The following is a 26,747-nucleotide window of genomic DNA, read 5'->3' as shown; positions in this document are numbered from 1 at the left end:
AACCAACCATCGTGAGACTGTCAAAGCTTCCACCAAAGCTTCCAGATCGCTCCCCACCTTACAGCCCTGACGTCCGTCCTTCCGGCCCGAACCAGGCAGCCAGTGGAAAGTGACCCCAGCCCTGTGCCATCCCTGCCTGGCAAGGGACAGAGAGTGACCCCAGCTCTCTGGCAGCAACTCGTGTCACAGCACCCAGCTCCTCCCACGGAGCCTGGGGTACCAAGGATGCTCAGCCGGTGAGGGGCTGGCCAGCGGTTTGCTCCGGTGCTGCCCTGTGCAGTTATCTGGGGGAGGGACAGACACCAAAGTAATAGAAAGCAGGGCAGGCTCTGGCTGCCAGCCCAGGGGCAGCAGTCGCAGCCTCAGCGGGGCTGGATGCAGCCCTAGAGATGTGCCAGGGCGGATAAGGAGTCCCATCGCTGATGCCAGGGCAGGGGGTCCACAGTCAGATCGCTGCAGCGCTGCTTTCTGATGGAGGGGGGGCAATGAGGCCGAGGAGGGGGAGAGGAGCGGCAGCGTGGCAGGGACGGGGAGGGGATGCTGGCAAGACTCTCGCCACTGTGCATGGAGGGGAGGTAGATTGGCTTTAGAGACCTCTTGCCCAGGAGGATGTCTTCTCGGACACCAGCTCAGTTCCTGGCGGGGGGGGTGAGCCTGCTGCTGGGCGCAGAATGCCTTCTCCCAAGGGAAGGTGTCTCTGAGCCTGCTCACACCGCTAGAAAGCCCTTCAACTGCTGGGGGGGCGTTGGGGCAATCTCCCTCTAAACATTTAGCCCTGACACTGCCTCTACGGGTGCTGCAGGTGAGCTCTTGGCAGCCAGGGACAAGCCCAGAGGTGGCAGCAGGGACCCCAGCTCCCTTCCACTCACCCCCTGGCTGTACCCCAACCCCAAACCCTCTCCCGGCCACACTCTCGCCCCTGCCCCGCGCACTGTGGGGATAGCGTGCGAAATGCTCTCCGTTCCTCCCCCCTCCCCAGGTCCCCGTCCCCAGGTCCCCCCTGCCGTTAGTCTTGCTGCTCGTTCATCTCCATGTCGGACACCAGGATGTTCTTCTCGGCAGATTCGCTGGGGCTGGAGGTGGTGCGGCTGTAGCGGGCGCTCTCAAAGGCACCTCGCTCCGCGCTCCGGCGACGCTTGTACAGGTAGACAGCAACACCCAGCACGGCACACAGCGCCAGCGTTGACAGCACCACCACTGCGATGGCTGTCGTGTTCTCCGGCAGAGCTGTGGGGAGCAGGAAAGGCTGGTGAAAGGCAGCTGGACATCTCCCACCGACTCATCCCTTCAGCTGGGGGGGATCCAGCTGGATGGGGCTCAGGCAGGATGGGCCAGAGGGACAGGGCTGGAATCTGGCGCATGGGAACAGCCGGCCCATGGCAGACCTCCCAGGGACAGGCACCCTCTCCGGATCCCTCCCCCTGTGTATGAACATCAGGCAGCTGCCTGGGATGGACCTTTGGGATCCCACCAGCAGATGCGCTGTCCATCCCCTAGCCTGGCCAGGCAGTGTGGGCAAGGGCAGAGGAGCCCAGCAAGGGGCTGCCTGGACACAACTGCTCCAAGGAGATGGCTCCTATTGCTGGGGCGTCCTAACCAGGGCCAAACCCATCTGGAAATGGGATTTCCCACCCACAAATACCATTCCTCTGATTATTAATACAAGCCTAGCTGCAGCATGGGCACCCCCCAGTGCCAGTGCCCGGTCCCAGTGCTGTGCCCAGGCTGAGGGTGCCACTCACCTGCCCTTGAAAAGCTGCTCTCCTCCACTGCAATGGCAACACAGAGAGATGAGCACGCGGCCACAGCACCCTTCCCTCTTCCCAGTGCCAGCCCGGGGTTCTGTACTGCTCTCAGTGTGGACACTGGGTGATGCACCGCTGTGGGGATCCTCTGGTTCCCCTCCACCACCACCCCCTCAAGGTGCTGACCCAGCCATGGAGCCATGCACAGCCCACCCAAGCCCCACAGACCCCAACACTGGCCCCAGATATCCTCCTACACTGGGACTGCCCAACACAAATGGCCGGTGCTGCCAGTGGAACCAGAGCTCTGCCCTGCAGAGCTGCCCAGACCCCCAGCTCACCCTGGACACCACAGGGAGCAGGGGGTCCCTACCTCGGGGGATCTTGCAGATGACCCCCATGGTGATGTTGGTGCAGGAGCCCAGGTGCCACACGCCATTGCTGCTCTGGATCCAGTAGCAGCTGTTCTGGCTGAGCATGCTGGGCCCCGTGTCATGCTGGCCCCAGTTGGAGTAGTTCACAGCAGTGTTGTCATGCCAAACCAAGGTGCCACCTGGGAAGCAGAAGAATTAGGTCTGGAGAGGCTGAAAGGCACGCCCTGTCTTTGCCCTGCTTCAGACAGCACGGGGTGGTGTGATGGGGCAATGGGGAGATAAGGAGACAGGAGGTGTGGTGGGGTGACAGGGAGGACCAGGAGCTGCAGGGCACCTTCCTGAACCTGCAGGCTCCAAGGCCTTAGAAGAGGCTCTGGGCTTGAAAGCCACAACTCCCAGCCCACCAAGAAGAGGACACAGATGGCATGTCCAGCATGGCCTGAGGCAATGGGGCTCCTGGTCACACCACGGCATGAGGGCATGAGCTCTCCACATTGCTGCCACCAACATGGGTGTCCTCTGCTCAGCACAGACCTGGTGGGAATTCATGGTGTTGCCTAAGGGTTCTCTCCTTTGTACCTTTGGGATTGAAGGTCATGCCCAGCCAGGCACCCTTGGACTGGCCCTCATACGCCTGGAGGTGCTCCCACACAAAAACATTTTCCGTCTCATCCTGGATGGACAACACCGTGCCACCAACTGCAGAGGAAAGAGTGTCAGGGCTCAGAGCTCAGAGGACAGAGCTTCAGAGCAGCAGTGCCCAAGAGGACAAATCTGAGGAACCATGCATAAACCATGTGGGAGCTGGGGAACCCCAACTCAGGGGCATCCCATTCATGCACCCACAGGCATCCTGGGGACCCCATCCTTTTCTACTTCCAAGAGTGTGTCACCCCCCTCTAGCCACCACAGCCCCCCCCATACCTTTCTGGCACCTCCTCATGGCATCTTTCTGCCCCAGGGTGATCTCCATGTGGAAAGTGTAGCAGTAGTCCCGGAAGGGGATCCAAGACGAGTCCTCCAGAGACTTGGGGCAGCTGCCACTGTAGCTCCACTTGTGTGTACGGGGGGCACCTGGGGACCACAGGGTGTATTGGGGACGGGTAGGGGGGGTACAGGGTGGTGAGATCCCACAGCATATTGGGGCACCCAGCCCCTACAGGTACAAACACAGAGCTCCAGAAGGTCCCTGATGCAATGCCATCTCCAACCCTTGGTCACTTCCCACCACCTGGTCCACCCCACGGCAAGCCCCCATGTTCCCCAGCCAGCACCTGCTTGGAGCTGGCAGATGCCCCCCTGCAGCTTGGTGTCACAGCCGGCCGTGCGCCAGCTGCCGTCCACATCCATGTACGAGCAGCCGGCGACCTGCTGCGGCTCCCCATCCTGCCAGTTGGTGTAGAAGAGGTTCTCCTCGTTCAGCCACGAGTAACTCCGGCCTCCCTGGAGAACCAAGGGGAGAAGAAGCTAGGGGGCTTCCACAACCCCCTGTGGACTCCCTGCCCTGGGCGCCTGGCTTCTTCCCTCACCTCTGTGTTGGCCAAGCCGATCCAGAGTGGGGCCCGCAGGCTGCTGACAGCCTGGGTGAGGAAAGCCTGGCTGTAGGGGTCAGGGATGGTGGCCAGAGTGGCGTTGAGGGTCTCACAGAGCAGCAGCGCCTCGTGCCACCTGAGGGGTTTCTGCAGGATGCGGTAAGTGCTGTTGTGGTAGAAGAGGGTGCCAGTGGGCGAGGGGGGGTACGGCGTCCGCGCGGGGCTCAGGGACGGGTCTGGGGAAGCAAAGAGATACAGTCAAAGGGCATGGAGGACACTTCTGTGTACCATGGTGTCACTCCCTTGTCCAGCCCTCCCCAACCTGGGGTGTCCCTGGGGCATGGCATATGGGAACATTCGGGTGCAATCAGGGAGAGCAGAGGGACCACAAGCAGTAACACATGGGTGCCATCCCCACCTTTGGGCTATCCGTGAGGATGCACCTCCCTATGGGACATGTGCACAGGTTTGGGGGCTCCCCAAGAACTGCTGGGTCCAGGATCACCCCCCATGTCAAGCCTATGTCCCCAAGCTCCCCCTGTGCCCCGAGCTCCCCCTAGGCTGAGCCCATCACCCCGACCTCCCTGGCCATAGCCCCACCACAGCGTGGGGCACTGGGTTGGTGGTGGCATGTCCCCAGCAAGCAGAGATTGGCGCTGTTCCCCCCCTCACTACCTATGCTCCGCTGGCAGATGTAGCCGTGCTTCTCCTCCAGGCAGCTCCGGTCATCCCAGCGCCCCGTGAAGTGGGGAGGTGAGCCGTGCCATACCACCACACAGTTGGTCTGCACAGCCAAGCCAAAAGGTCAGCACTGCCCTTAGCATCATCACCCCCCACCTCCCCCAACAGACACCATCACCCCAAGGACCCCCACCCCACAAAGCCAGATCCTGCTCTGCCTTTGCAGAGCCATCCCAGCACAGTGAAACCTTCCATCCTCCTGGTAGGACACAGGGCTGAGACCTTCCCTGGGGATGGGGTTGCTACAGAGGGGGGTCTCGCTCACCGGCTTGTCGCGGGGGCTGGAGGTGCTGCAGCCCGAGGGCTCGCCCGGCGCCCAGCTCACGTGCCGGAGCGGCTCGCCCTCCACCCACTGGAACTCCCTCTGGGCATCGTGGAGACCGATCCAGAGGTCAAAGGAGATGTTGGGCAGCATGGATGTGATGAAAGCTGCAAGCGATGGGAGAGGTGCTGAGGACCAGTGCCAGCAGGTCCCCAACCATTGGGGCTGGTGGGGCAGGGGGGACCTACCCTGCTCCAGGGGGCTGGCGATGGTGGCCAGGACAGCGCCCTGGCTCTCACACGCCTGCTTTGCCTCTGGCCACTTGACTATCTCGGCTTTGTCGCGGCCGTTGAAGCTGAAACACTGTGCAGGCAGGGGCATGGGACGGTCCAGGGAATGGAGATGCCCCCCCCCGCCCCAACCCCTGACCCTGCACCCTCCCCACTCACCCACCCTATGCAACCCTGTTTGAGCCCAGCAGTCCTTCCCTTTGCACTCCCATACCTGATGACACCGCCCCCCCCCATCCCACAACACCCCCCTCTCCCTACATCCATGTACATGCACCCTCCACATCTGTACCTCTCCCAGCACTCTGTGCAGACACCCCCAAGCATTTCCCCCAAAACACACGCCTGCATCCCTCTCCCCCCAACACTGTTTCTCAGCCACCCCCCCTCCACCTTGGCGAGGCTGAGGGAGGACTGATGGACATGGGGTTGCCGTCCCCTCTCCATCCTGTCCCCTCTCCATCCTGCCATACCTTGCTGAGGAAGGGAAACCAGCCGCGGGGGCAGCCCCCAGTGGCGGGTGCGGGCAGTGGGGGGGGGGAAGGCTTCGCAGCTGTCCCGTTGCTCCGCTTGCAGATGTAGGGCAGCGCCGTCAGGCACTTCTGGTCGCCCCAGTCCTCTGCAGGGACAGCAGGCTGGGCATCACCCCCACTGCTGGGGCAGGACTGGCTCCCAGCCCCGCTGAGCCTGTGGCCGGATCCGGCCCCTCACCTCTGCTAGCTGTCATGTACACACACTTCTTGTCCTTGTTGATAGGACGGGGCTTGCCTGGCGCCCAGGAGACAAAGTTGAGGAGGGAACCATCAGACCACCTGGGAAAGGAACCAGCGGAAGCACAAGGCCGAGCAGTGACTTGGTAAATGGGACCAGTTGCATGCTCCAACTGGGAGTATGCTGCACCACTGCCCTCTCTTGGGTGAGGAACCTCCATCCCAGCGCTCCCCAAGATGTGGGCGCTGAGCTGCAGTGCTCCACAGGCTGGGGACAGTGGCGTGAGGATGTGCAGGGATGTGGTGGCTTCATCTCACACTTACTTGAACCTCCCGTCGTTCTCATAGGTGTGCAGCCCGATCCACCAATGCTGCTCCTGGCCCCTGGAGAACTGCATGCCCAGAGGGGAATGTCAGTGCCCTGAAGGGACTGGGTGTCCTTGGGGACAGCCATTGCCACCACGGGCAGAGGGGACAGGCAGCCCACCCCCGCAGCTTGCACCATGGCAAAAAGCATCACCTTGCTGAGCCCCAAACCCGCACCCAGGCACCAAGACCTCCTGCCACCACACAACACCCATCTCACCCCAGCAGAGCCCAGTTGTCCCCAAAAAAGTCCCTCCAGCGAAGGATGGAAGGAGCAGGGAGAGAGCAGCCCAGGGAGGCCGAGGAGGCCACAAACACTGGGGAGGTCTCCACCCCCTGGTACCTTCTTCAGGTTCTGGCCCAGGAAGTGCAGCTCAGCCTCACTGTGCACCGACACCAGCTCTGCCTGGAACCAGCTGCAGATCCGCTGCGCCTGCACCCACGTCGAGTGGTGCTCAAAGAACTTGTACTCCGCTTCCTGGTACTTCACCCACTCTTTGCTGCCTGCAGGCAGGGATCTGGTGTCACATTGTGGCTGTGCCACCCCCCGATGCACCCACCAGCACCTGCCCTTCATCCCCACGGGGGGGGGTTACTTTGCTTTTGCCCCCTTCTGCAGGGCAGCATCCAGCTGAGGGGACTGATCCCATCCGGCCCCCCCAGCTGTGAGACAAGGAGCAGCAGGATGCTGGGCTCCTACGGCCCTAAGCAGGATCTGTCCTCCTCCAGGAAAGGCTGCAGGGATGCCCTGCAGGGACTGCATCTTGCTTGTGTGTGTGACAGGTGATGGGTGCTCGGGAAGATGGTTTATATCAAACACGTGGCCACAGCCAACCCACCTTGGGTGGTGATCTCTGGCTCCTTCACATCAGCACCTGGCGAAAGGGCGAGGAGTGACTGTCAGCAGGATGCAGGGCTGGGATGCTCCCACTGACACTTCCCTGCAGCTCCAAGAGTGAGATGCCCTCCTCATTCTCCCCTGCCAGGGATGTCAGTTCCTCTCCCATTCCCTCAATTAGGACTCCTCCTCCCATAAATTACAGCCTTCAGAAGGAGGGTGACAGAGGGTCCCCCCCTGTACCCACTGTACTCACCCCGTACCATCCCACAGCCCATTCTCCACCAGACTATCCAAAGCTGAAGGGTTTGGGGGCCTCTTCACGGATCAGGTACCTTTGGGCAGTTTGCAGATCCAGTCCAGCTGGGCTTCGCACTGCATCGGCATCCACTGCAGGGAGGCCAGGTCCAGCACCACGCAGGTCCGGATGTCATCGTCATCGTAGTTACTGCGGTCAAAGTTGTGGTAGAAAAACTGGGGGTTGAGAGAGACAGGTGGTGTTGGGCATTTCCACCAGCACCAGATTTGCGCCCCCACCCCTTCCACGCAGCAGCCCAAACACCAACACGATTCCTATTGCCACAATGCCCCGGGACTCACCCCCAGCCCGTCGCTCCACTTCCAGCTCCTGTCCCCTGTGGGGTCCCGCCGGTTCAGGCCGATCCAGAACCAGTGCTGCTCATGGAGCTCCGGCTCAGACTCCCTGCGTGGAGCCAGAGGGAAGGGTGAGAACACCCCCCAACCAAACCGGAATGTTTTATGGTTATATACCAGAATATATTCCTTATCTGGCCTCGGTTTTGATCGGAAGCAGAAGCCTGGCTAGCAGGTACCCTGGGGCAAAAACTAAGTTCCATCCCCAATTTACACTGAATTTCCCTCTTCCCCTGCATCTCCTCTCTGGTATAGCTGCACCAACCCGTGCACGGTCTATTCACACACTCACACTTGCAGAGCCACATCCCTGCCTCACCCAGCAGCAGGGTGGGTGTGAGCTCGTGCCACGCTCGCCTGGTGCAGCTGGCTTCTCACCCGAAAATCTTGTTGAGGGTGTTGGCGACAAAATGCTCCTCCTCGTAGCTGCCCAGGCTGAGCAGCTGGGCCCCCAGCTCCCGGCAGAACTCCTGTGCCGCGATCCACGTCTTCTTCTCTTGCAGCTTTTCAAAGTTGAACACCTGGGGAGGGAGAAACCAGCAGTGGGGAGGTGGGACTGAGCGCTGGGAGAGGAGCAGAGCATCATCTCCACCCCACAGACAGCAGCAGCCCAGTACATGCCACCACCAATCAGCTCGTGGGGTCTGGGCTGCCCTTTGCAAGCACCAAACCATGTATCTTTCCCCCCTCATACCAGTGGGGAGGCACAAGCACCCCCAGAACGGCCAGGACAAGCCCCCCCTCCCTTCCCCCTCCCAGCACCCCTTACCTTGTAGCAGTGACGGAGCTTGGAGTCGGAGCTCCATCCTGGGGGGCAGGCGGCGGTGAGGCTGGGTGTGGGGTAGGGACTGGGCAGCTCAGGGTTGACTGGGGTGCCCAGGTTCTGCCGGCAGATGTACTTGGCCTTGAAGGTGCTGCAGTTCTTCACCTCCCACAGCCCCATGAAGCTGCCAGTGGCCAGGGCCACACAGCCGCCCTTGTTGTAACCTGGAGCGCTCACAGGAGCGGGGAGGATGCCAAGCCTTAGGGTCAGAGTGTGCTGGGCAGCAGAGCCAGCACCTGCCCCACAGGGAGGGGACATCCCCCCCCCCCATCCCACCCATGGCCATCACCTTACCGGGCTGGTCACGGTTCCAGTGGGTGTACATGACCTCATCGCCGCTCAGCCAGCGGAAAGCGCCCGTCTCGTTGATGTCCTGCAGTGCTGTCCAAAAATACTCCCCGTCCCAGCTGTAGATGAGGCTGCTGACATAGGCCTGCTCGAACCTGGAGGGGTGGGGAGTGGGGGGCAATGCTGCAACCAGAGGTACGGAGCTGCCCACCACACAAAGCCCAGCTATTGGGTCCCACCCGTCCTCCTCTGGGGGCTCGTTCTGGGGCAAGCCCACCAGCACTGGCACAGCACTGACCTGTTGGTGATGGTGACCAGCGTGGAGCTGTAGTCAGAGCACATCTTGCGGGCGTCACTGTAGGAGACGCGATCCTCTCCCAGCCAGAAGCAGGAGGGGCTGTGCCACTTCCAGCCCTGGTGACAGGGGACAAGGACGTCTGCCACTGCTCATCCCAGCCCTCCCCAGAAGGAATGGAAAGGGGGAGCAAGGCGGGGGTGGGGGGGAGCAGAAAGAGATGTGTCCCATTTCCCATGTCCCCTGCCCACCACCTCTGCCTTCTCCTGGGAGGTCTTCTGCTCCCAGTCACCCCAGCTCAACCCTGCTCAGCTCTGCGCTCTAACAAGCTCCCAGCCCCAGAGGACAGGGCTGCAAGGAAAACAAACACCCAGCAGCTTCAAAGCTGGGGAAACGGCTCATTCTGCCAACGTCCAGGCCTGGAGGGGGCACAGGGAGGGGAACACAATCCTCCTCTATATGCTGCAGGGCCGAATCCAGAGCAGCCTGCTTTAATCCCCCACCTTGTTGATGTTGGAGCCTCTCCGGGCCCGGAGACACAAGTGTGTCTGTTTTCTGCCAGAGCAGGGAGTGGGACGGCCCCAAGAATCGTCAGGAAGAGGGGATATTCACGTGATGGGAGAGAAGGGTGGGAAGGGTGAAGGGGCTCAGAGACCCTCCTGGCATGGGGGAAGCATCACCAGGATTTTACCTGAGTGCTCTGGGCACTGGAAGGATAGTGGGGGACACGAGCCAGCAGCAGTACAGTGGGGAGGGAAGCAGGAGAGCAGCTTGGAGAGACCAAGAGGAATATGACTCCCAGATCCCGTTTGTTTTCCTGCTCCTGCAGCCTTTGCCCAAAGTTAGCAGACCAAGATGCAGACCCGTTGGCTGGGTCCCACCACGAACAGCATGGACATCCCAGAGCAGCCAGGAAAGGGGCCCACCATGGGGCAGCGTGGCTTCCCCATGTTCCTGGAAGGGTCTGGATGTCCCCAACCGTGGGCCTCAGCAACACTAAAACCACGGGGGTGCTCTCCCATGCACTGAGTGCCCTGTGATCCAAAAAAGGGGCCAGAACAGGACCATCGACCCCAACTGCTGCTCCAGTCCCCAATTCCTGGATGCCCCCATATCCCTCTCAAGGTCTACCTTCCCCACTGCCCAAGGCTCCATCCCCCATCACTTCCTGCAGGGCTGCTCCAAAAATAAAGGGGTTTGGAGAGGGAGAGGAGGAGAGAAAGCAGCAAAGCCACCAAGAAAAACAGCACAGTGGACCAGCGCAGGTGACTGGAGTCAATCCACGAGGAAAGATGCCACCTACTCTCCATCAGCCCCTGCATCCAGGTGGCAAATGGCCCCACTGAGGATGAGGAAGGGGAGGAAGGATGGGAAAAGGCCTTTCCCTGGTTCCTTTATCACCAGCAGTTTGTTTTGCAGCAGGTGCATGTCTCTTACCCACGGCCAGGGTAAGACTGGGGCTGGAGCAGCAGGAGAGCGCTACATAAGCATGGGGACATCCTGCAAGGCCTCAGGACCACTGCAAAGCCAAGCAGGATGGGTGGCAGTAGCACACTGCACCCCAGCGCCTCATCCCCAGCCCCCACCAACACCAGGGCTCCTCTGGCTCCGGCTGGCACCCCTGAGTCCGGCCCAGCGTGCCAGCTTGCCCCGTTGCTGTGCTCTCCCCAAGATGCTGCTGGAGTTTGTCTCTGCCCAGAGAGGGTGAAGACCTGGGAGGAGCCCAGCAGCACCTCTGGGAGCCGCCCCAGCGGGGCTGCTTGCTAGTCCGAGCGCGCGCTGGCTTGCTCTGAAGCGCTGGGAGCCATTCCAGAGTGGCAGCGGCGCCAGGCCCGCTGCCCAAAGGCTCTGCAGAGAGGCACAAAACCAACTTACTCCCCAGCAAGCGTGGGAATGGGGCGGCCTCAGATCTGCTTGGCAGTTGGGGAAACTGAGGCAGGGCACAGGCCAGGTGAGAAGCCACCAGTGTGGTGTCTGTGTACCCAAACCCACACACACAGCTGGCACAGAGAAAGCAGCCTGCCACTGCAGGGCCAGCGGCTATGTCCCACCTGGCTCCCGCATGGACCAGCTTTGTGGCTGGGTTTTGGCAAGGAGGGAGGCAAGGGAAAAAAGAACATCCCTGCTGGCAACCAGGGCGGCACCAGGGGGAGGATCTTGGACAATGGAGACATGTGTTTTGTCCTCCCACCATCTCATGCAGCCACAGAAGTGAGAGGCTCGGCACTGCCAGATGTTCTATCACGCCTGCAGCCCCCAGCCAGAGACCTGCTGCTCGGGGTCCTGATCATCAGGGATCCCTGAAATCATTTTGGGGAGATACCTCCTGTGACCCCGAGGGCCTGAGCATCAGGCAGAGCTGTGGAGCAGCCAGAACCACCTCACCTTTCGGCACCCATGGTCATCCTCCTCCTTCTCCTGGCTCACCCGACCGGGCTTTTTACAGATGGACGGCAGGGTCTGGTTGCACGGGCTGTCATTCCACCTCCCTTCCTGCACAGGGTGGAGAAGAGCAGGACTGAGCCCAGCCAACAGCCTGGGGAAACCCCCAGACCATCCATCCCCATGTTGGGTCCACAGACTTTCCTTCCCTACATCAAATCCCCAAGGATGCTGTGCTGGACCCCTCCAACCACAGCCAGGATGAGCCAGGTTCAACCCCAGCCAGAGATGCTCCCCAAGGTATCCCTTCCCCAGCCATGATGATGCTTCAGAGCTCTCTGCAGGGGTGCAGGATGAATCCCCTGCCCCGGGCTCTCACCGGTCCCCAGATAGTCACGCAGTCTTCCAGGCTGTCGCGGAAGTTGTTGGGCTCAAAGGGGTGCCAGTACGTGAACCTCACAGGTGTCCCATCGGACCACTCGAAGTTCATCTGCAGCTTGAGGTCATTCAGGCCAATCCAAAGCTCCTCCACGTCTGCCAAGACAGAAGGGGCAGGGCTGAAACTCCCTCTGCCTGGAAGTTCCATGTGAATATAAGGAGGAAGCTTTTCCCTGTGAGTGTGACTGAGCCCTGGGACATGCTGCCCAGAGAGGCTGGGGAGTCTCCTTCTCTGGAGACATTCAAACCCACCCAGATGCTGTGGCATCCTGGGATGCTGCAGGGAGGAGGTCCACCCCCCTTCACTGGACCTGCTGAAAGGATCACCTGTTTTCCACAGACTTTGCACTACGAGGTGCAGCCTCCTCCAGCAAGCCCAGCAGCACTGGGGCTTTCCCATCTCTTTCTACATTAACCAAAGGGGAGGAGCCCAAGCCCCAGCACCAGCTGTGCATTCTCCTGCCCAGTTCCACAGGCTTCCAGGAACAGCTTCTACATTGACCAGATCGAAGATGTGCCCAGAGCAAGCCACACATCCCCTCTGAGCCTGGGGTCTCCACCCCCTTCACAGCCACCAATTAATTGGACTTTGCAGACTCCATCACATAGAAGTGACCTTTCCCCAGAGCCCAAAATGGGAGGGGAAGGGTGCTGCAGGCACAGCGGGCTCCCCCCTTACCTTGCTTGACCTGCTTGGTGACAAACTCCAACTCGGAGAGGGTGTGGATGCTGACCAGGTCCCCTCCACTCCGCAGGCAGGTCTTCTTCGCCTCCTGCCAGCTCTTCTTCTCTCCCACCAGGCGGTAGCAGCTGGACTGGAAGGGCTGCCAGGTGGGCTCACAGTCCACCTTCACCTCCGACCACGAGTCTGGCAGGACACAGCGCAGCCTGAGGGCTCCCATCCCGTCCCCCAACCCTTGTCTTGGCAGGGAGAGGACCACAGGCAGGGACCACAGTCCTGCCAGCCAAGCCAAAGCAACAGTGGGAAAGCTACAGCCCAAAGGCAACATGCAATGTCAAGGGGTGCTCAGTGGTGGCTTTAGCGTTCCAGGGACAAAACCATTCCCTTCTGTTTGCAGAGAAGTGGTGGCAGAGTGGAGCAGAGAGCACCCTGTCCCCTGGGGACTCTGGGGGACCACCCACTCCTCTTGATTGCTCCCCTGCCACCCAACCTGCGGCTGCACCAAGCACTCCTCGGGTGATGCTCCTTAGGGAGGACTTATTCCAAATCTAGGTCACCCCCAGGAGCTCCATCACTGCTCTGCACACCCAGCACACCAGATAGCTGGGAACACCATGAGCATCTCCACGGGCTGCTCCAGCACTTGGACAACATTCCCCAGCCGGAACAGGATGGGAGCATGCCTGGCCAGGACATGGGGCTACCCACTCCCAGCACTATTCGTCCCCCCACTCACCTGTCAGGAAGGGGTCGGCGGTGGCGTTGGGCTTCTTCTTGCAGACATAGGGGAGGGCGATGCCACAGTCACGGTTCTGCCACCCCCCAGATGACTCTGTGCGGATCACCCCGCAGTTCTCCTCACTGGGGTTGTCTGGCTGGTCTGGAAGGTGGGGTGAAGGGGGGACACGCTGCTGAGGAGTTGGCAAGGCCAGGGCAGAGCCGCCGACATTGCTGACACAGGCAGGGCATCGCAGGAGGGCTGGCGCTGGCAGGGTGCAGCTCTCCCTGCTCCAACACTCAGTCTGTTATTCTGCATGTTGAAGATGTGACCCCGCATGCCCAGGGTTATTTATGGTGCCTTGATCCACAAGGACCTGGAGCATCACTACTTTACCTACAAATGCTGGATGGCAGCCGGGAGGGGAACATGGTACCAGACCTGAACTGTTGTCGTGTCCCAAAACCTCCTGGAGTACCTCTGGGTGACAGCACCAGAGCAGCCCTTGCAACCAGACCTTCAGGCCCAGGGTTAGAGACTGGTGCCTGCAGCTGGGGACCGCTCCTCAGCCACCCTGCAACACTAAGCTGGGATGCAATGACCCTCCAACCAGGAGCGCTCAACCCAGGTGATCCCCAAGAGCTGCTGAGTTTTCAGATGGACAGTGCCCTCTCCAGAGCCCCGTGTCCCCCCCTTCCAGCTCCATGGATGCCCCAAGGGTGCTCAGCAGCCCCACAGGATTCTCCATTCCCAGGAAGCAATGGGACACCCCACAGCAGCTCAGACCACTTCCCCTGCCATGGGGCCATCTCCAGTCGTCACAGACTGTTCCCCAGCAACCCCATCACCGCTGTAACTACCCCACCCAGCTCACCACTCTCCCAGTTGAGGTACTTGAGGGGCGAGTTGTCCGACCACTGCCAGCCTCCGTTGATGTCCAGGTCATTGAGCCCAATCCACAGCGTGGAGCTGTACCCCGTCAGCAGCCCTGAGACCAACACATCCAGCAGGGCTGGATTAGTTCCCCCCATCCCAGCCCAACCCCCCACCTGCCATCATCCCCAAACCAACCACCTAGAGCAGGCAGAGCAACCTGGCACCAGCAATGGCCAGGGTGCCACCAGCCTTGCCCTGGGGGAGGTGACAAGTGTGCGGCCAGGCTGCCATCATCCTACCGTTGATATAGGTCTGCTCATGGATCTCGGTGATGCTGAGCAGGTTGGCCCCTTGCTGCTCACAGCTATTCCAGGCCTCCCGCCACGACAGCGTTGACTGGAAATTGAACTGGTAGCAGCTGTTGGTGAGGTGGTCCTTGTCCCAGAAGGTTTCACAGTCATTGCCTGGGGGGGGTGATGAGCATGGTAAGGGCTGAATGCAGCCCCATGCACAGCTCCAATAAAAACTCCCAAGCCATGGCATGGCAGGCTGCTCATGGGAGGAGGGACGAATCGGGAGGGAAGGGGAATCAGGAGGGACGAATTGGGAGGGAAAATCCCCTGGGAGGGATGAACATGGGGTTTCTGCTGTCCCCCGCAGGCCGCGTGTCCCCAACTTACTTTTTATGGGGCAGAAGCCCCACCGCTCGTCCTTGCCGTAGTCCTGGGTGGTGGCACACCAGAGGTGGCCATCCTCCCGCCCTGTGCTGGTGCACTCGTGAAACCACTGGTTGTCATACTTGAAGGGGATGGTGCATGGCTTCCCATGCGAGTTGCCCTGGATGGTGTAAATCTCTGTGGGGAAAAAGAAGCCCTTGCCTGAGGCTGTGTCTATGGGGGTAGCTGGAGGGAGGTCTGGGGTGAGGGATGCAGGTTGGTTAGTGCAGGGGCTGCCTGCTTCTGGGGCTGATTCCCACTGCTCCCATCCTGCCTGGTTTTGCAGCTGAGCTCCCCAGACAGGATCTGAAAGCTGCAGCACTGTGGCCTCAGTCCACGTTTCAGGGCTGGTTTGGGTTATGGGATAACATAGGTCTCCAACAAGGCCTTACCAGAGTACGGCATGGAACACAGATCCTCCTCGGTGCCGTACGTCCTCCACTGCGAGCCACGCGCCTGGTCCCCCCTGTCCAGGGAAGAGTTGCCCGGGCGGGAGCCGAGATGCTGCGAGAGCTGCTCCCCGAGGCCGCGGCAGCTCCAGCGCATGTTGACAGACTCACGGTCACACTCGTAGGTGGCCAAAGGGTGCAGCCCTGCCGTGGCGTTGGCGCCGTGCCATGACACCCCCAGGCACTGCATGGCCCCCACGTTGAAGAGGCGATTTCGTGAGACCCATTTCCACTGCTGGGCCGGGGCGCTGGCGTTGCAGCCCTTGGCGAGTCTCACCAGTGAGTCCTTGGTCTCCAGGCAGCCCTGCACGCCTGTGTTGTAGATGAGGAAGACTCTGGAGTCTGGGGAAAAAAACATGAGGAAATGGTTGAAGCATCACTGGGGATCTGGCATCATGCCATGCACAGCCCCATGCCCTGCCAGAGCATCCTGGCTCCCTTTCCATGCACACAAGGTTTTGGGGTATATCCCTGTGCACAGCACCCGGCCACCACCTGCCTGCAGAAATAACCCCAAGGTTTGCCCTGATGCCTTCTCCTCAGGGTGATGGGCTCCAGACAGGACAATATGGATGGGTGTTTGCACCCAGAGCCAGCTGGAGCCTTGCAGCATCCCCACCAGCAAGTGACTTTTGAACAGCAGAACTGGGAGAAAGAGCTTGCCCAGTCTAACAGCATCATGGAGCCATCCAAAATGGAGTTCCCACCAGCAGCACCCAGCACAGCATCCCAAAGCATCACAACGAACCCCATGCTGGAGGAGCCCACGCCAACTGCTCCAGTACCAGCCATCTGCTCCAGGCAGAGCAAACCAGAGCTGAGCAAAACAGAGCAGAGCAACAGCGCATCGTCATTTTCATGTGTATTTGGGGACCAGGTAGGAAAACTGTGGAGCAAACAAGAGCTTTGGAGGAAGGTCTCCCATCGCGTGAACGGGGTGTGATGGAGACCACTCGCACGCAGCCACAGCTCTCATGGGCACAGCTCCAGCACACAGCGTGTCGGGACCCTCCGAAGCCCCCGCCCAGGCGCTGGGAGGCGGGAGCAGAGTGAGGGGATTGCTGCCAGCAGCTGTGGAGGGGAGGAAGGCTGATCTCAACCTCGGCTCACTGTGGGTCCCACCACCCTGCCCGTCCCTGCACCCACATGGCAATTCCCTGTCCCCCCCCAGTATCACTGAGGGCCATGACAGGACCTGAATCCCTCTCAAAAGCTGCATAAACCACTAAATCCAGGACTTCACACTGGGACACACTGCTCCAGCTGACGTGTCATTTTCTAAGATACTTCATTTCTTCAAAAGCATCTTCCTAAGCTAAAAACCTGCCCCCACAGCTCCACAGAGCCGTTTCTTGCCCTGACACCCCAGCAAAAAGCCGCCCAGAGCAGCCCATCAACAAGACAACTTCTGTCAGGCTTTTCTTTTTGCTTTAAAAGCAGCCCTTTTTTCTTACCCCCTCCCAGCACAGGCATGTGACAGCAGCCAAAGCGAACTCACGGGCCCTGCTATATTTAGCTTCAGTTTGCTTTGGGTTTTTGCCATTGTATGAATTTTTTTGGGCTGAAAAGGTTTTAATTTCCTATTCCCCCACAACCTCACCCTGCCCCAGCTCTGTTGTTACAGGCGGCTCTGGCACTTTGGAGCAACAAACATCTCGGTTCAGCAAACCTCCCTGACTTGGCAAGGAAAATGAAAAAGAAATGGAGGAAGAAAGGCACCCTCATCACCCCCATTTCATTTCAGAGCTTCAGCATCGGCTCCTGAAAATAAGTGATGCAAAAAAGCCCGTTCTCCAGCTGAGATGACATCAGCAATGACATCGAATAAACAAAGTGAAGCCCGTTTGCCTGGCAGTCCTCGGGGAGCGGACTCTCTGCACGGTCAACAGGAAAAAGAAAGGCAAGGATTGGAAGAAACACTTCATTTCTGGGAAAATATTTTTCAAATCACAGCAAGTTGAGACAATAAGCAAAAATCCAGACATGGCCCGTTCTGGTTGGCTGAAGCTCAGGGGCCTTGAACTGGTGCTGGCATTTCCCTGCCTGGAGCCGGACATCAGGAGACCAACTCATCCCCCACCAAAGGCCCATCCCACCGTGCCATCACCATCCACTGGTGCTACCCAGCTCATCCCACTGCCCTTCCCACATCCAGTGAGGGGTGCTGCAACCCACCACGAGCACCGGGGGACGAGGGAGGGAGGGTTTTAAGCACCTCTGGGGTGATGCAGCATCAGTGCTCTGACCCACTGGACCCATGTACAGTGCTCAGGCAGGATGAGGCCTCCCTGGGTCACAGGCTGATGCCACAGCACCACAGCGCTTTCCAAGTTGCTGCTTGTCCCTTTGGTACTGGGAATAGAAAAGCAGGCTCTACAACCAGCACCGCTGCAGCCGTGAGCAGCACAGGTCAGCGACAGACACCTCTCTGGTTACCTGCTTAGTGAGGAAAAGTTAACAGCACGTTGGAAAAGCTTTGGAGCCGGCACCAGGGTTGGTATCAGTGCTCAGTGCAGCACCCTGCGAGCAGCACGATGCTCAGAGGAAGCTGTCCAGACTGGAGGGAACAGCCCCAGGGCTGGAAAAGCACAAAATAACACTTACTTTAAAAAGAGAAGAGCTGGAGGCAGGAAATTATAGGTTAAGGGGTTTGGGCTGCCCCCGCACCCCTCAGACAGCTCGGCACATGGTCCCATTGCCTGAAGCAGGCAGAAGACGATACCAAATGTTCCCCCCCACACCAGTCCTCACTGAGCCCTGGAAGGATGGAAAAGCTCATCTCTTGCACCTCCCCAGCGCCTCAATCTTCTCCCCCTGCAAAAACCACCATGTACTGACAGTGGGGAGCTGCTCCTGGCAAGGCTGGAGCTGGCAGCAATGACCAACATGAGCTCAACATCAGTCAGCAAAGACACGTGCTGTGCTTCACCCCAACAGGCATTTCAGGGATGACCAGATCCCCCTGCCCCAATGTCCATGACACTGGTAGTGGTGCTTGGTCCAGGATCACAGAACCCCCAGGTTGGAAAAGCCCTTTAAGATCATTGAGTCCAACCGTCCCTGTCCTGTGCTGACCCAGATCCCTGAGCACCTCATCTCCCCTGTCTTAAACACTCCCAGGGGTGGGGACTCAGCCCCTCCCTGGGCAGCCTGTTCCAGCCCCACAACTCTGCCAGGGAAGAACTTTTCCCTCCCATCTGCTCTGACCCTGCCCTGGGGCAGCTTGAGCCCACTGCCCCTTGTCCCATCTCCTGTCCCCTGGCTGAAGAGACCATCGCCCACCTCTCTGCACCCTCCTGTCAGGGCAGGGGAGGAGGGGAGAAGGTCTCCCCTCAGCCTCCTCTTCTCCAGGCTCAACACCCCCAGCTCCCTCAGCCGCTCCTCAGAGGATTTGCCTTCCAGCCCCTTCCCCAGCCTGGTTGCCCTTCTCTGGACATGAGCTCAGACACACCGAAAGGCGCTTTCAGCCTCCCCATCCCCAGCCCCAAAGAGGAGTTCCCTGGACACCCTGCAAGCACCTCCTACAAGCAAGCTGTGAGGTGCCTCCAGCATCCCACATCTTTCCAGCAGCTCTGCTCCATCATGCCCTGCTCCTCCTACGTCAGAAATACCAGGGGCAGCCCTTGAGGGAGCTTTTACATCCTGCACCTGGCTCCACCTTCTCTTTTTTAATTAAAAAGGCAAGCTTTTAGCCAGCAAAATGTCTGAACTGAAGGGAACTCATCTGTGCCCTTCCCACAACATCTTCACCAATCCACAGCAGATAAGGAAGGCTTTGCAACCTATGATTCTGGGGAACGTGGGCAGTATCAGATGAGAGGCGATGGGAAGGCTCCAGGGGACAGAGCTGGCTGTCAGTGCTGGTGGACACAGAAAGCAACGCAGCATGGCATCCCGGGCACTACCGTGTACCCACAGCCTGGCCATCCTCCCCAGGACACTCAGAGCAGCCCTGCTCCGTTCCATCCGTCACCCTCCCGCCAGCAACAAATGCAAGGAGCAAATTTGAGGAGACTGAAGCTATGGATAGGGCCATGGGCAACCTTGTGTAGATCCAGGCCTGGATGTTGGTGGCCCTGCCTGTGGCAGGGGGTTGGAACTCTGTGATCTTAGGGGTCCCTCCCAACCCAGACCAGCCTATGATTGTACGATTGGACCTTGCTCCCAGCTATCCCTGGCTGGAGCAGCTAACCAGGCCACAAGACCCAGGGGTCCCTCAGGGGATGCAGGTCCCGCATGAGGAAAGCAAGCCTGCTAACAAACATGCTGCTTGGATTCGGGAGCCCACAGAAAGTCTTATTTGCCATAATTTCAGCAAGAAACCCGCCCTTCACTCGCATGGCGCATCAGGAAACCTCCTTCCAGCCTGAACCTTAGGGCTTCGCAGCTCTCACTCGCTAGAAGACAGGGCAGAGGAGCCCCAGCTACCTGCTTGAAGCTACTGGTTTGTCAGACAGCACCTAGGCAGCTGCTCTGAAATCCACTGGTGGAAGAAAAGCCCCAGGAAGCAGCAGCAGCTCATTCACCACGAACAAGGTGGGGATGCAGCACTGGGGATGCAGCACCCGGGAGGGAAAGCAAAACCCAATGGAATAAAAAAAACTCCAACAGAACCACCAAAAGTGAAGCTCACGATCACAGGAGGGGTTCACCCCACAAACTGTCCCTCCACTGGGCTCAGCTTGCACAACCCTGTGTGAGGGAAGGGAAGTGCAGGGATGGGGAGACACCCCGGCCCCAAAATTCACCCTTTGCTGGTGTTTGGGAGTGCAGGACCCCAGGGCTGCACCCAGCACTGTCCCTGGCTGGCTCCGCCAATGGATGCTGCGGAGGTGCAGAAACACCCCCAGCCCCACCTTAAATTCTGTGTTTGGAGGAAATACTCCTCTGGAGGAAAACCCCCCTCCCTGGAGAGTTCCCAGCAAAGTCCCGCACTACCATCACTGGTGTCTGCACCCCAGCAGTCGGTCCAGGCTGGGGAGCTGGGACAGCAGAGCTGGAGCATCCTGCTGCCGTCGACCACGGGGTGCGAGAGCAGCCCCAGCCCACAGGGAGGGCATCACTGCTCTGCCTCTCCCCTGAGCTGGTTTTGGGCATCGATAAACTCTACGTAACCCCTTAAAGAGGAACTTCAGACTGAAAAAAAAACAACCCACAATAAAAGGGAAGGAAATGCAGATGGTACCAGCAGCCCCAGGACACGCTGTGAGCCTCTGGCTCACCAGCACTGCTCCTGTCTGCTCCGGAACCAACAGCAAACACCAACCCACTCACCTCCGATGCTCCTAACACAGTGGTTTGCATCAAAACAGGGATGCTGCCCAACATCCCACAGGCTCGGCCCAGCACATCCCCAGGGCTCTGTCAGGGTCAGACTCAGCCCAACGCAGTACTGGGTGCCCCAAGCTGAGTACCACAGCACAACAGGAGGGTGGCCGCTTTGTTTTGGGGTTTTTGTTTTAAAAAGAATGAACCTCAGGGCGTAAGAAGCAGATCTCTTGTTACAAGGGAGACAGCAAAGCTCCCGACAGCCTGGTTGAAGGTACGAGGCAGCAGGACCTGCACTCAGCGCTGAGAAACACCTCTTGGCTCACCCAGCCACAGAGGAGCCACTGTTTATATGGTGGGAGCCGGATGAGACAAGCTCCTTACTTGGCCATGACCGTGAAGGCTACCTACCACCCTGCTTACTCTCTGCTGTCTTGTACAGATTTTGGATGGGGTCCACATACCACACTGCAGCCTCTCTGCAGATACCAAGCAATCCATTCTCCCCGTGCCCGACTCGAGATGCAGACAGACAAACACTCCTTGGGTACCATGAGCCATGGGCAGCTCAAGCAACTCACCCACAGCCCCAGCAGGGGATGAGGGAGCCAGGAGCCCCAGCATCTGCCCACCCAGTAGTCAGCAAAGGGTAGAAGGATGCAAATTTTTCCCAAATTTCCACCCCCTTCAACTCACTCCAGGCTCCAGCCACCCTGCAGCAGCTGCAGGCATCCAGGAATCCCAGGTTTGCTGACAGCCCGGGAAGGCAGGGAGAGGAAGGCAGGGAGAGGAAGGCAATCATCCAATGGACAGACCCATCCAAGAGTGCAATGGACCCACTGAGAGCCAAAGGATCCCTCCCTGGGCATGACGGCCAGGCTTAGCACACATGTCCTGCCCCACACACGTGTCCCCACGCTGCTACACAACCCTGGGAGCGGCAGCCTCGGCCATGTCCCAGGGGTCTGCTCTGGGCCCAGCTCATCTGCCCACTCCCCCCAGTCACCCACAGCACCCACCAACACCGTAAACTCGTGGCCATGGCCAGGGGCATGATGTGACGTGCGGGACAGCCCTGACGTGTGTCCCCACAGACACGGGATCCCCACAGACACAGAACACCCACAGACGTGCTACCAGCTCAGCTGGCTCAAAGCTCCTGCGTTTTTCAAAAGCTACTAAAGAAACTAAATAAAAAAACCAACCAACATACCACAACAAAACCATGCAGAGATTTTTTGGCACCATTTCTGGTATTAACACCCCGAGCAGCACCAGCAGCACCTCAGGACAGGGGATCCCCCATTTCACCAAAACCAAGCAAGGAGCAGCCCCTGGTACTCCACAGCTTTGGTTTTGGGGCTTTTATTTTTTAATAAAATGATATTTAACATGAAGCTTTTCTCACCACGTGCTCTTTGCTTCCCTCATGCCCAGCGCTGAAGGGCAACACTGGGGCAAATGGGGCTGTTTCCTGTAGTGTCCAAAGTCACCGTGCCTGGATTCAGGGGAAGAGCTCAACACCCCCCACTCCCAGTCTCATCTCTGTGCTCAAAACATGCTGTTTTACAGGGAAAAATCCCACTTACATCCCTGTTGTGGCAGCACAAGGTGGGGTGCAGGACTGAGCTCGCCTGGGTGGGGATAGAGGGAGCACAGCGCTCGGAAAAACACCCTGAGCCCCCTGCACACAGCCAAACTTCTGCTCCAGGGTAAAAGAGTACTCCCAAGAATGTGCAAGTCAACCCACTAATCATTTTCTAATCCTTAATTAATTAAAGATGGGTCCTTTAAGAAAAAGAGCATCCGTGTGGGTCTCTTTTGGGCTCCAAGCAATCTGAAGAATGAGAAAAATGTCGATGTTCTGCTGTTTAATTAAACTCCTGCTTCCCAGCCCCACATGAGGAGCAGAACCTTACAAATTGCTCCAACAACCTTTCGAGGAAAATGGCTGGCTCGGGACGGGCTCGAGGAGGCTGAGAAGCAGCTGCCACACACGCTCCTGCTCCCACCCAAGATTTAGCTGCACCCAATGGAGCCAAGCATATATAGAGATATAGATACACACTTATATTTTATTACTTATATATATTTTATATAAGTGTATATTCCATATTTTAATAGAATAAAATTTAAATATATAAAACATATATTTACATAAATATATGTGTATGTACATATATATATATATAAAGTGCCTATCACCATATTGATAAACGTTCTTTGGAACCATCCTGACAGCACGCCAACAAGGGGCAACAGCCCTTCACTGAGCACCCACCCAGGTACCCAGAGTTTCCCTCCCTTCCCTCCCACAGACTCATCAGCCAGAGAAGATGATTTAGCAGCCAGCAATCGTACCCCCTTCAGCAGCCGTTTGAGCCATTTGCTTTGATTCCGGGAACAAAAATATTCCCTTGGGGAGGATTTAAGAAGAGGGAAGGCAGAAGAGAGGCTCTGCCCCACGGGGAAAGGTGCAAAATCCACCCAGAAACAAAATGGAAGAGAGAAACCTGCATCGTGACTTTAACCATCACTGGGACCCCACCCCCGAAAGCGCCTTCTAGCATGCTGGTGTCAGCATCTTCATCTCCTGGGAACGACCATGGGACACTCCTGGGACCACCACTCGCTCTGGGTGGCTCTGGGGGAAGGGGAGGGCTGTGCACCGCAGGCTAAAATCTCTTCTGCTTTTCATTCTTGTAATTCTTGCGCAAGCAGCCGTCCCTCGTCCCGGTCCCCACCCAGCTCGCTGAAAGCGTGATAGGGGAACAAGGTTCCCCCCTGGGCTGTGCCCTGCACCCCACCAGGCACGGAGCCACCCTGCTTCCAGCAGCAAAGCTGACACCTCTGTTCCCCTTTCCTGCTCCCGAACAATCCAAAGATGACCAAGTTATAACTTTGTGGAGCGCATTTGCCGTGCAACGAGCTATTTCCATTGCAGGAAGGAAACCTGGGAGGGAGCTTCGTGCAAAAGCCCCTCTGTTTTTCTTACAGGCTCTGAATTCTTCCCTGGGTCCCTTTCACCCCCTCACCACGCTGAAAAGCCAACACAGCAGCTCTGGCCTGAGGCCACAGGCACTCAGACCCTCACTGGACACTGGAGCAGGGGAGAAGCTGATCCAAAGCACCAGCAGCACCACGTCCCTGCTCTGACGAGGTACCTCATCCTGCCTGCAGCTGCAGCACAACAGGAACTGCTGCCTCAGTTTCCCCAAAACATTTGCACAAGCGATGCTGTAGATGTGGGTCAGCTGACAGCAATATCCCATCAAGGAGCCATAAACTCCCCATCAAAACCCCCATTCCACCTCCCCAGCTGTCCCAGAGGAAAGGGTTTGGCATGAACCACTCAAGGAAGCAACTGCTCCCCGGGGACACCAATGTCACCTACTCAGCCAGCCCCTGGTCCCCGCCAAGTGCGTCCTCATAAAGGGCATTTGTTTGAAGGACGCTTGGCACTAACCCACCCCAACCCCAAGATCCCGTCCAGGGTCCTGTCCGAGCTGCAAACGCAGCCTGGTGCTGGGGAACCTCAGATGCGGCTCCTCTGTCGGTGCCACCCTCTACCCCCTTCTCACGCCGGGGCTGAGTCAGGGTGATGCTGCACAGTGGAAAACTGGGGATGGGGTGGGGAGGAAGAAGTGAGGGTGTCTGCACCCACCCGCCAGTGGGACGCTCAGCGGGAGTAATGCAGCACCGTGGGCTACGGGAGCTCAAAGCCGCCTTGTTCCCTGCCCGGTGCCGGTGTGGGGTCGGCTGCCACCACACTCCCACCTCACCACCACAAACCAGCCGGGACAGAGGTGCCTCTGTGCTTGAGCTTGTGCAGGCAAGGGGAACTCGCCAGACCCACATCTCACCGACATTTTTCAGGAAAAACCAGCCAGAATTGGTCCTTACAGGTAGGCAAGCCCTCTTTCAAATCAAGAAACCCCCTTAAAACCCACAAAAGGGAGAAATTTGTGCCCACTAGGAAGTTACAGGGAGCTTTAACAGGAATTCAGCTGCTGAAAGTTGGGGGTTGAAGCTGAGATGCCTCCAACCAGCCGCAATACCTGTAACAGCTCTCCAGGATGCCCCAGTGTGTAGGGGCGGGGGTCTCTCCCCCTATTGCCTTCCTCCTTTCTCCATCTCTTAGACAAGTGGTTTCTCCCAGCTGCGTGCCTCTGCGGGGACCCCTCCCCTGGATCAGCACCCGCACATCGTGGCTCCCCTGGGGTTTGCCCCTTGGGATGCTCAGCCCCGAGGCAGCTGCTGGGCTGAGGATAAAGCAGGGGACAAGGGAGGGGAGAAGCAGCACAGTGCCCTCCCACGCTGCTGTCTCCAAATCTGCTGTGGGTTTGCTGAACGTACTCTTAAAAAAATAGGACAAGGGTTCACAGTTGTTACTGTTCAGACAAAAGTGGCCAATTTTGCTCTTCTAACAAAAAAAACCCTTCTCAATAGGGACAAATGAACACAAGGAAGCAACAAAAGCAGCTCCCTGCTCCTGCGCGAGACTGTTCTGGGGTAGAAAGTGTCTCAAATGGCAACTCCAGAGCGTCCCCGGGAGCCTGGGGCGTCTGGCACATGGTGTCTTCAGAAGGTTGAAACAAAATTAATAAGGAAAGGGACAAAATAGAGCCCGTTGGTTTTATTGTGAGAAGCTGCGGGGAGAGGAGGGAACTTCGCACGTACCGCTCGGGCCTCGACCCCGCGGGCACTTTTCTATAGGAGCCGGGGGAGGCAAGGACGGGAGAGGGAGGAAGCCGCCAACGAAACGCTTCGGCCCCTTCCCGGCCTCCCCCCTTCGCGAGCTGCCCAGGGGAGACAAAAGGCCAGAGTGGGGCTGCGGGGCGCTGCGGGACGGCGGCCGCCCCCGGCCCCCCCTGAGACTCATCCTGCCCCCCCACACCCCTCCAACACCCCTTCCCGCGGCCGCGGAAGCGTTTCCGCCGGGTTTGCCAGACGCTGCGTGGCCGCCCGGCGCGGCGAGTGAAAGCAATAAAAGCGAGCGAAAAAAGGGCTGGAACGGGGGGAAAACAAAACGTGGCGGAACGAACTGCGAGCGGCGGACGGCGGAGTAAAACAAACCGAGATAAAAGCAAATAAAACATCCCGGGAGGAAATAAACCGGAGCGATAGGAACCGCGCCTGAGAGAAGTTGCCCCCTCCTCACTGCCCAGCCCTCCCCGCCGCCCCCTCCCCGGGCAGCGCCCCGCAGGGCCGGGCTGGGGGACCCGAGCTCGTCCGGGGGAGCTCCCCCATCCCTCCCCGCACTGATTTCGCTCCTTGCGTCCCCCCTTCCCCAAAAAATAATACTTAAGATGCGGAAAACGGGGGGGGGGAGAGGAAGGAAGAATGGGGGGACGGGGGGAGGAGGAGTAGGAGGGAGGCTCGGTCCCACCTGGGTGCGCAGCGCCGAGCACCAGCTGGAGGCCGAGGAGGCAGCAGAGGGGGGCGCGGAGGGGCCGCGGTCCCGCAGAGCCGCGCCCCATGCCCGGAGCTGCCCCGCTCCGCTCCGCTCCGCTCGGGGCCTCGTTGCTCCCTCGCCAGGGCCGGGGGACGGTGGAGGGGCGGGTGGGAGGGAGGGAGGGAGGGAGACGGAGGAGGAGGAGGAGGAGGGACAACGAAAAGAGAGAGAGAGGGAGGGAGGGGAGGGGAGGGGGGAAGGAGAAAAAAAAAAGAAAGTTTATAAAAAAAAAACCCCAAGCGAAGTGTTGCGCCGGGCTCAGACACTGCGTCAGCCGAGCTCCGCCGGCCCGGCCCGAGGAGGCGGTGGGGGCAGCGGGGGCTCCACGTTCCTCTGCGCAGCGCCGGGGCTTGGGGGTGGCGGGATGGGCGCACGGCCTGGGATCCCCCGGCCGTCGAGGGCTGGCTCCCCCCGCACAAGGAACACACGGCGGCCCGGAGAGAGGCCGCGGGTGCGTAGGAGATGCCCGCGGTGCTGTCAGACCCAAGTCGTGGGAGTCCCTCTCTGCCAGCCAGAGGAGCCGAGGGCCGCAGGGAGCTGAGGCCGTGCGGTTTGGGTTGCACCTCTGGGTGCTTGGAGGAGTTACACGGCAGAGTGGCACAGCTTCTCTCTCACTTGTGGATAGGGGGTGCTGAGGCCATACACACCTCATTGCACCTTCCACTCTGGCCTGAGAGCTGCTGCATCCTTCCATTCGCAGGCGTGCTGTGCTCTGTCTTCTCAGTACTCTGCTGGGGAGCTCCTCCAGCTCTCCAGGGAGGTGGGCAGCGCAGGGGGAAACACATCAAACCTCATCACACAGACTCTGCCATGCAAAATTCAGGCAAGTCAATGCAGGTCAAGAC

General features: G+C 59.0%; 1 protein-coding gene across 1 annotated transcript; it reads right to left on the bottom strand.

Annotated features, from left to right (window-relative positions):
- Nucleotides 1-1,006: 1,006 nt before the first annotated feature.
- MRC2 (mannose receptor C-type 2) lies at nt 1,007-25,927 on the bottom strand (the record flags this gene model as incomplete). Its single annotated transcript, XM_084275581.1, has 30 exons — nt 1,007-1,227; nt 1,743-1,769; nt 2,119-2,298; nt 2,699-2,818; nt 3,044-3,193; nt 3,394-3,562; nt 3,649-3,887; nt 4,327-4,435; nt 4,658-4,821; nt 4,903-5,017; nt 5,418-5,563; nt 5,656-5,756; nt 5,979-6,046; nt 6,364-6,524; nt 6,860-6,895; nt 7,194-7,332; nt 7,459-7,561; nt 7,891-8,033; nt 8,282-8,499; nt 8,630-8,778; nt 8,922-9,037; nt 11,304-11,411; nt 11,680-11,834; nt 12,418-12,606; nt 13,157-13,300; nt 14,013-14,126; nt 14,314-14,478; nt 14,695-14,868; nt 15,123-15,521; nt 25,837-25,927. 30 exons carry the CDS (start codon nt 25,925-25,927, stop codon nt 1,007-1,009), a joined length of 4,413 nt encoding a protein of 1,470 aa, XP_084131707.1.
- Nucleotides 25,928-26,747: the final 820 nt, after the last annotated feature.

The sequence above is a fragment of the Gallinula chloropus genome (assembly GCF_964237585.1).
Source record: "Gallinula chloropus genome assembly, chromosome: 26".
Classification (NCBI taxonomy): domain Eukaryota; kingdom Metazoa; phylum Chordata; class Aves; order Gruiformes; family Rallidae; genus Gallinula; species Gallinula chloropus.
The sequence above is the reverse complement of the archived record's forward strand: the minus strand, read 5'-3'. Positions and strand labels throughout refer to the sequence as shown.